The sequence below is a fragment of the Centroberyx gerrardi genome, chromosome 8 (genome assembly GCF_048128805.1).
Source record: "Centroberyx gerrardi isolate f3 chromosome 8, fCenGer3.hap1.cur.20231027, whole genome shotgun sequence".
Lineage (NCBI taxonomy): Eukaryota > Metazoa > Chordata > Actinopteri > Beryciformes > Berycidae > Centroberyx > Centroberyx gerrardi.
The window spans coordinates 15476301-15486748 of NC_136004.1; the positions used below are offsets into that span (position 1 = coordinate 15476301).

The 10448-nt window shown below is 36.8% G+C and overlaps 1 protein-coding gene across 1 annotated transcript in view; it reads left to right on the plus strand.

The window, feature by feature from the left end:
• The window catches only part of edil3a (EGF like and discoidin domains 3a), a 127674-nt gene extending 119739 nt beyond the window's left edge, over positions 1 to 7935 (plus strand). The window contains exon 10 of the mRNA XM_071899737.1: positions 7786 to 7935. Coding sequence (XP_071755838.1) covers positions 7786 to 7935 — 150 coding nt within the window. The remainder of the gene's footprint in view (positions 1 to 7785) is intronic.
• The last annotated feature ends 2513 nt before the right edge of the window (positions 7936 to 10448 follow it).

The window sequence follows — 10448 nt, forward strand, 5'->3', positions numbered from 1 at the left end:
TATGAAATGTGTTATAAAAAAACTATCCTCATGTATGGCTAGCTTGCTAACATGCAGTATAAATCAGCCTCACTTCAGTCACACTTGAACAAGCTGAACAAGTACACTGTGAACGCCCTGAACAGTCAGCATTATTTCAATATACACTAGATTCTAGTTGAGAAAAAGGCTTGACACAGCAGGCAAGGCAGAATGAATAAATGAATCAATCACTGTATATACATACATACACACATGCACATGTACATATATACATAAATATACACACAGGTCCAATAACCAACAGAACACTATTGTTTTTGTTTGCACACTTGGGTCCAATGTTATATGTTTTGATTTTCACTAACTGACAGAAAAAGAAATTTAAGACGGCCAGATGGGAATAGAGGATTTCGGAAAAACCATTTGCTGATTTAAAGTATTCCCTATCGTAAAATTCAGCTCTATTTCTCACTGCAATGGTCAAATGCTAGAGGCAATTTTAACTAATCCCAAACTGCATTTAAGACATTAGAGAAATGAAAGCTCACAGAAGTGTGTATTTTCAGCCAACGACTAAGTAACCCTGACCCAGTTGGCAACCGTTTTCATAGAAAATTGTCTAAAATTTGAAATACTTCATCAACCTGAAACTTATCAGAATGGGTTAGCTAAAGTCTAATAATTTCACATTGCAGGATTTTCTCTTTTGTCACCTAACAAGTGATGATTGGAGACTCTCTCTCACTCTGTGTCACAATTGGGTGTTAATTTAAAATCTTAACATCTTTACAAAATTGACGGGAAAGTGATTAATTATATTCAGGGACTGTTCTGAGTTGAAACACCCATGAGATTCAACGACTCTGTGCCACTTACAGTCTGAAAAGAGATATTAAAGCACAGAATAACACAGGGTAAGTAAAGCTTGAAATGTTTTTTTTTTTTTTAGGTGTCCTCTGTTTCTTAAGCACTTTAATCAGGGATTCTAAATTTGTAGGCAAGAAGCAGAGAGGACAGAGAGAAAAAGGAGAGAGGGGGGGGGGAGAAATGACAGAGGGTGGGCAATGTGCTGTGTGATGTAGTGTTGTTTGCTTGTCTGCAGATGCAAACCTTGTCTGACTACAGTCAAAGATCTGTGCTACAATATAGATGAGAAAGAGAGGGAGGGCGAAAGAGAGGGGAAGAGAATGGGTTTCACTGCGGGAGGAAAATGATAAAAAAGAATGTAGGATGAAAAGCCGGTGTGTACTCGTTTGTATTAGAAATGTGACATAAGGAAAAGAAAGAAAGAAAGAATACACCTGCTATATGCGCTAGGCTTTAGCTCTCAGTAGGAGTAAATAACAGAAACAGTGAAAACAACTGGACCAAATAGAAACATGCATAGAATAGAGAATTATACAAGAGAAGTTATATTAATGGAAACACACACGCACCTACAAGGTGGAGGAGGCAGAGGTTTGATAACGCGTCACTACCTTGCATACTGATCAGGGACAATTACATCTCATATGTCCGACTGCCGCTGGATAGCCAGAAGCCTCTTGAGATCATCTATTGCATCTATAATGTGACACTAGAGTTTCTCTAGACTCTAAGCAATACTAAATCATAAGTAATTATTGCCACTTACACAATAACTTGCTCCATAAAGATTGGTTGTATAAAAATTAAATATTAGCATGATTAAAGTGATTTTTTTCACAAACAAAAGCTTAGGTTAACTCACAAAAATGCAAGTCTCGGTTATAACATCGTACCATTTCTTAACTAAAAGCCACATCAAGCTTAAGTGGTCTAGAAAATGTATTAGAGCATTTCAACATTCCTAGAGAAGCTATTATATGCTTGTGAATAATTACAAATTACCCATACATAAGCATGGATGGTGCTGTAGAATTAATTTCAGTAGCATATATTCCACATATTAGCATATCTACACATTGGCCAACAACACTGAATTCAAATCAACAAACACAACACTAGGGACCCAAGTAAACAGATAAATAGGCTGCATATAAAGAGCATATACACAGCCAAGACAATGTTCAGATATCTGTTAACGCTGCACACAAAGACACAGAGAAATTAAACTCACAATGGTAGCTGCCACATTTAAAACACAGGTTTGTTTGAGCTTCAGGGGCTGCATTGTGTTGAATTAAAGGATCAAAAACATCTCTCTTTGTGATGTCCGCCTCAAGAGGAGCTTACACGTGCTACGCCGGCAAAGTTCAATGAAAGGTTGGGCTGGGTTTCATTTTATAAAAGATTAATAATTAAAGTCACAAACTTAAACAAGCAGTAAAAATTTCAATTAAGTCGATTAAATCTTCCATTAACTTTTACTGTTTTACTTGTAACATAATGCACTCTGCCACTTAATCATGGTTTTTGTCTCATAGTTCGTAAGCTTAACTTGCAACATATAAAAACTACTTTCATGTTTATTATTAGATGAGATTACACACTCACTCGTGCTTTGGATGGCATAAGACTAATAAAGTAGTAGAGACTATTGTAGTTGTGTGGTAAATGAGCTTTCAGATAACCATATATAGTCATGATTTTCTCAACTGGTGTAAATAGATGCACATGTCCCTTTGAGTACTGTGAGTACACTGGGTTTGTGCACATTCAGATGTCGTCTGTTTGGAATTAAGGTTACATAGAGGTAGAGGACATTTGGTTTCACTTAAGGTAGAGTTGGTTTGGCACAGTATTCAATATTTACTCATCCTGGATAGCAGCATGGTGTCTGCAGCTTAAGATGTTTTTATATCCATGGAAAGATGATGTATGATCATGTTGTTTAAGATGATATAAAGACTTTTTGAGCAGTACTATGATAAAAAGATGAGTGAGAAAATGTTGTTGTTAAATGATGATGCATGAGATGCAACAGAATTATTTTTATTATCTTCTAATGTACAGTTACAATTAGCCATCACTCTAGAGGTGGGTGACAATGGCTTGAATTTCATATCATATTTTTTAAATTTTAGATAACGTTATATATCACAGCATACTAATTTTTCTGGCAATGTCATTTGAAACGTGTGAAGTACAAGAACCTTGGGGGAATGCCTGTTTTTGCCTAAGGGTTCAACAATGCCGTTACTGTAACATTTTGTTAATTTAAGGGCGAGTATCACAATTATTTGACTTTCTTTCTACTGGTGTATCTTTTCTACTGGCATACCTCGCACCACTAATAATAATAATAAACTTTATACTGTATATAGCACTTTTCTAAACAGATGTTACAAAGTGCTTTCCAAAACAAATAAGATAAATATATACAACAAAAGAGTACTTAGATCAGCAAGCAAGTAGATAAAAAGACATAAAAAGAGAATAAAGACAAAATAGCATAAAATAAAGTAGGAGACAGAAAGGATTTCAAACAGGGATAAAATAAGACATAAAAGAGCATTATAAAAATGCTTTCCTGTACAAGTGTGCTTTGAGAAGTGATTAAAACGATGACACTGGTCTGGCCAGCCTGAGCTCCTCTGGCAGGGCGTTCCAAAGCTTGGGAGCTCTGACAGCAAAGGCCCAGTCACCGAGTCCTGGGAACAACCAGTAGGGCCCTGCCAGAGGATCTCAGGCTGTGCTCCGGCTCATAAGGTGTTAAAAGGTCTGATGTGTAGCTGGCCAGACCCCATAGTGCCTTAAAAGCTATCAGTAAAATCTTAAAATCAATTCTGTAACTAATGGGCAACCAGTTAAGAGCCTTACTGCATATTGCACATGTTGCAACTGGAAGAGGGAACTCTGACTCAGGCAGGAGGGAATTACAGTAATCTAAACGTGAAGAGATAAAGGCATAGACAACTTTTTCAGGTTCAGCAGAGGATAAAAAACACCTTATCTTGGAAATAGTTTTGAACTGAAAGAAGCAAGACTGGAAAACCCTCTTAACTTAATCATTAAAGCAGAGATCTGAATCAGATATCTATAGGCATAATGATGTAGGATAAGCTACCAATATTGCATCCAGCACCTAATATCTAAAAGGCAGTCTATCAATTGAGGGTGATCGAATAACCTGGATTTATGGGTATGTATATCTGAGAGTCATCTGCATAACATTGGAAGTGAATATTATGTTTGCGGATGATGTCCCCCAGTGGAATCATATAAATGGAGAAATAAAAGAGGGCCTAAGATTGACCCTTGTGGAACACCATATTTCAGATGAGCTGTAGAAGACGTGGCATTACTTAGCACAACAGATCTGTTCATCTGTTCAGAAAATAAAAATGTAGACCAATTCAGAACAGTGTGTGTGAGCCCCACCCAATTTTCCAAATGATTAAGCAATATAGCATGGTCAACAGTGTCAAAGGCTGCACTAAGATCTAAGAGAATCAAGATTGAACAGTCACCAGGAAGGAAGAGGAAGAGGTCATTAGTAACCCTCAGGATAGCAGTCTCTGTGCTGTGAAGAGCTCTAAAGCCTGACTGAATTTTTTCAAAGATGCTGTTTTTATTCATGAATGATATGAATTGAGAAAAAACAACTTTTTCCAAAACCTTAGCTAGAATTGGCAATTTGGAAATAGGCCTGCAATTGTTAAGAGCAAGGGGATCCTACAGAAGCCCTGAAAGCCAAGTTGAGTTACTAAGTCATTTGCACGAGTTACTAAGTCGCTCGCAATAAACGTAGAAATTGGCAGCAAATGTTTTTTCTTGCATTGCCATTCAGGTCTTCCGCCAGTAAGTCAACGACTTAGCACTGGCGTGGAGTAAGCTTTCCAGAGACTAAAACAGATGGACGAAACAGCCCAAATCCTTTTCATATACTGATGGAAGTTTAAAATTTGACTGGCATAATCAAAAGAGTCCTTTATATATTTGTCTCATTATACCAACACTAACACTATGCAAAGGTAACTTTTGAAGGATAACTGAAGCCTGCTTCTAAATACAGATGAATAAACACCAGCGCAAAATAGTCTAGCCATACCCAAGCTGCAAATAACTCAAAAACAAAAGCATCTAATCCATCCATTCTAGACTCATTCACTCCTCAAGACTGTAAAGAAAATACCCCCGGCATTAATTGTATCCACATCTCCACTTAGTAGGAGCAGGCACAAATATAACTACTATCAGAAAAACCTGCATGCGCATGATATCACAGGCTGATGGAAAGTATGGGAGTGCAGATACAAAGGATACTAAAAGTTTGACCAAAATCTAAAATCTTGCACATTGGCTGTAAAAAAAAAACCCCAAAACAAACACCTTGTCTTTCAGGGCTTCCGTGGGATCCAGGTTGTTTTGGGGTTTTTTTTTCAGTAGAGGTTAGACAATCGCATGTTTGAAATAAGACGGGACCATACCAGTTGTCAGTGAGCTATTTATGACAGCTAAAACATTTGGACCGATGGTACCAAGGACCTCCTTCAGCAATTTGGTAGACATGATATCCAAGGAGCAGGATAAGGATTTCATGTGAGAGATGATATCAACAAGAGACTCAGGGAAATCTCTGGGGAGGTGAATACAGCACCTCCGGGTGGGAGAATCTGACACCTAATATTCTCCACCTTATCAAGGAAATACTGCAAAAACTCCTCACACCTTTCTGGGGAAGCCTCAGCAAAGAGGCTACATCACACCTCAAAAGGGATAATTTCTCAGGCTGATGTCCAATGTCTGATTTTCTGAAATCTTAGACATATCAGACTGGAGATTTGGTACAACAGTTTATTTCTGTGTCCATAGAGATCTCAGAACCCTTATGCTATTGCTTTCAGCTGCATTGACTCTGACCTTCTACCAGTGATAAGACATGATCTAAGTGCTATTTGTGGTTAAACTGAGTGCTAAGCCTCAAAAAAAGCCATCAAGACCATGTCCTCCCTTAATGCGTTTTTTACAAAGAGGAACAGTGCATTAAGACACTTATTCTCCAGAGTGTTTGCCTATAAGCTGATACCATTTTGTGGAACAAAAATATTTTGATACCTTTCTTAATAGATTGTTGTACCACCATAATATTGTGCTTCCTGCCTGTGCCGTAACTGTGCAGGAAACTCTTTTGTACCCTTAATACTCTTCACACGCTCTTAACATGTCTCTGTAAAATGCTTACCTGCACATGAGCTACATCCTGAATAAAAACCAAAAACGTTTTACAGAATGCATGATGGGAAAATATGAAAAATACCAATGAATTTTATTAAAGCGTGCAATCATTTACCCACAAGTGGTTGACTAAAATGCCAAGCATAAAATTAGCCGTCTGATCTGGACTAAGTTTTCAAATTATCTCAGGATTATTTTGAGTAACTTTCTTGCTTATGCACTTTCAGGAGTTCAGGACATATCGCTATAAGTTTTAACAGTTGTTTGATGAAAGCTGCAAGATCAAATTTTGATTATCTAAATCCAAACTGGCATATCAAATGGTACCCATGATTACTGGAAAGACAATTCGGCTGAAGCTTTGTAGGATTCTTACTCTTAAGAGGGTCAACGCCCATAGTATCTCCAGCACCTGCTTGGATTTGGCCCACTGATTTTACATTCCACACAACAGTGAATCCCATTACATCCCAATTAGTCAGTCATAATCATGTCTGTTTAATTGAAATGATCATATCCTTCAATGAAGCAGTCCCCGTAGGTGCATTTCTCCCATATTATGTTTCGTTCTACTGTCGATTAACCACACACTCACACCAAGCTTCTAATAATCAACAACAGAGTATGCATCCCAGTATGACAATTACACTTGTTTGCATCTGGAAATAGTTAACCCCTGCGCTGTTGTTGAAAGATTTGTCTAAAGGCTCATATCTAGGAGCTGCCTATGAAGTGGTATGAAAGTGGTGGGATGAAATCTGTCTCTTGGCCACTGAAGCATTTATGTGAAAGTATGATAGTATTAAGTATGATAGTACTTCAAATGGATGGATGGCATTCTAATGTCATTTCAGATGTGTTCAGTGATGTGTTAGGGACTTTCAACTGTTTCAATTTTTTTTTTTTTAAGAAAGCCTGATCAGCGGGAGGCCCCATCATCACCCAGAGATGTGCTTTAATTGATTACTGACTGACTGAATAATTGTATTTTCAATACAGTGAAGACTATGCATAAATGGCATACTGACAATCAAGTGTGACAGTCAAGAATTCATATTAAGCTGTTTGTAGCACTGTTATGTTGAATGGCAGGGTTTTTCCTGCACAGGGAAAATTTTGGCAGCCACCCAAGCTTTCTCCTTTAACGCAAAAGAGATAAATAAAGGAATTGGAAAACAGATTTTTAGCGAATGACCGCGACTTTATTTCTCAAAAGTGACTACTGATAAATCTAGCTACTTTATTGGACCATGAGAAAAAATGTTAATGCGTTGAATGGAGGCCTTGACTTTGATTACCTATATTCAGGGCTTAAAAAGTCCTTAAATACAGCCTTTCAGTTCATTTTCAGAAGTTTTCTTGGTGCGCCATTTTTGTGGTGAGATATCAGCCCAGTATTCTAATAGGACAGAAGTTACCTTTTTTTGTTTGTTTTAATTTTCACATTTGTTTCAGGGGTAAAAGTGGTCATATCTGGTATTCTAACTGGCAGTAAAAAGATGCTGAGACGTCTTTGATTTAACTTGCAGACACGCTGAAGTGTGTCTGCAAGTTAAGCATATGATGTCATCCGGCCCTCAGAACGACCCATTATAAACCAGGGAAAATCCTGTTCTGTGTTGTCTGGTCTGGTTGTGTCGAATCACAGTAAGTTGCAAAAATAGTAATGCTCCATAATACCATGACCTTCTGCTGTTTTTATAGGTGTTCCAAGGAAACTTTGACAATGACACACACAGAAAGAACGTGATAGATCCACCCATCTACGCTCGGCTCATCCGGATCCTTCCCTGGTCATGGTACGGCAGGATCACTTTGCGTGCAGAGATACTTGGATGCACAGAGGAAGAGTGAATCCCTCTCCTCCATCTTTCTGCCCCCTTCCCCTGTCCCTTTGGCATACTGGAGTATCTCACCCAGTATTTCAACATAAACTGTGCAACCTGTAAAAAGAAATCGATTTCCAATGGATTTTTCAAGAATAAGTGTTTGGTTGTGGTGGGTTGCTGTTTGTTTTTTGTACAATGATTTAAACCTGCCCCTGTCCCACTTTTGTCTTTTAATTTCCTCTTTAAAGTGTGATCTTTGTCTTTTTATTCCTCTCAAGATTTTCCATCCTGTTTGGAATGAACTTATGTAACATATAATGAGAGGGATGGGGTGGGGTGGGGGGAGCCGGAAGGGGGATCTCACTGTGGTTTGAACTTGTTGCCATGGAAGCTATTGTACAGTGTCACTTTTTAACAAAGACGTGAAATCTGTCTGCCATGCTTCATTGGACATGATTAACCAACTTGATTTCATAACTAAACTGTCTAAATACCATTGAAAGATCACATGAAACCACAATATCAAATATATTTTTACTTTGATTATGACACTTCCTCAAGCCATGCTTTTATCATAACTGACACTGACATTACTACATGAATCAAAACAATATCAATGCTCTTGTATTATATGTAAAACACTAAGAAATTGCATGGTGCATAAATTATAAATGTATATTATGACAAATCATTTAAAAACTCCAGCCCTAGGAGCAATGGCTTTGATTTAGGGACCTATTTTTATGTGCATTTTTAAATAGTTCTGATACAGTACAACACACTGCAAAAGCTTATTGAGTGACTGATATGTGAGACAATAAACAAGTGCTGCAGTGAAAAGAGGTACTGCAGTATTGACACTGAGGCTTATGGGCTGTCTCTAGTTGAAATGTCTTAATGCTCTCATAAGGAGTTTCCGTCTATTTAATTTGTATCTATTTGATTATCATAACACCTTGTCTGATATATCTGGAATTTTTTTTGTTTGTTGATCTTTTTTTTATTTATTTGGATGTATTTGTCTCAATTGTCATTTAATTTGTAAAATTTGTGTTTCATGTTGTTTTGTTGTTGTCTCGGTGATCTAAGTTGAATTAATTGAAAAGCTCAGGATAGAAGTCATCCATAATAACCCACAAATTTATAATTTCTGGACACCTGTTTAGCATATTCTATGTGGTAATGTTAAGAAATACCATTGCAGTGAGAGCTGTTATCAATATTCATTTATACATATTTAAAATATTGAAAGAAAAGTCTTTATTTCCTTTGATATAAAAACAATGACAATTTTTGTTCATTTTCAAAAGAGAGCAAATGTCCAATATAAAATATATATGAATATCTGTATTTATTTGAAATGTACAATGAAGATGAACCATTGTACAGAGAGCTCTAAATTTGGACAATGTCTTAATTTTGGGGGGATGGTCTCCATTATGATGTTGGATGTCAAATGATATAGTGACAGTTTTTTTGTTTTGTTTGTTTTTTAAAGAGGTTCAATTTGTGGGTATTTTCACATGACATGACAGCCATTTTGTTCACGATCCAATAGTTTAAGGGTGCTAAAAGTATTTAGACAGATTAACATTACACTAAATAAAATTGTTTCAGTTATCCCAAACATGTCAAAACATTCTGTATATACATTTCTCTCTATAGGAGTTCTGCTGTGGGCTGCACCCTACAGTAAATGAATAGGAATGGTTGGTTGGTTGGTTAAATAAATGCAAGTTAACAAGTGCCTGAGGTATCACAACCGCCTCAAACCATAATGTTCATGCTACAGAGCATAAAAATAGGCTTGGGTTACTCTAGTGGTTGCTACTCTTGACTAATTTCCCCATAGCTCTCAAGTGCGGCCAAATAAGAGCTGAAGTGAACCATGTCTACTTTTATGCTGCTATGCATGGCTTTCATGTAGGACTTGTTACCTTTCAGTCATTTAGCTAACCAATCATTTGATATTGTAGGCTTACTTAAGTCAAAACACTAAATGTGCAAAGATTGTAACACTACCTAAAAGTAAAAAAAATAAATAAATAGTCTGCTGATGTTTCCTGCAGACTTAAAGAAGTTAGTACATGTTCAAACATTATGTGAAATGACTACTTCATTTAACTTACATTAATCTCTCTAAATAATTTTGGTACCCTGGAAAAGGTAGAAAATGAAAGAATGCCACTGTCATTTTCATCTCTTTATCTGTAATGAATAAAAATACTTTGAAATCAAAACTTTTTGGACTTAAACTTGAATTTAAGCGTAATTCTGCATCCAAAATGATAAAAGCACAGCAACAAAACATCAAGAAATGTGTTGCTGTCCAAAAAGTTTGAAGCTCACATTATATTGCTCTATGTCAGAGAATTTCAAGCTCTATCAACAAGGTTATTGTTGTGGTTGAAAAAAAACCCTTAAAAATCTGACATTGAAAATTCTAGCATAATTTCGGAAAAAAGCCACTTGTGATCCTGGTTTGGTAGATTCCAATAGAGATGGCCCTGATGAGTCTAATACTGGAAAGGAGATCTT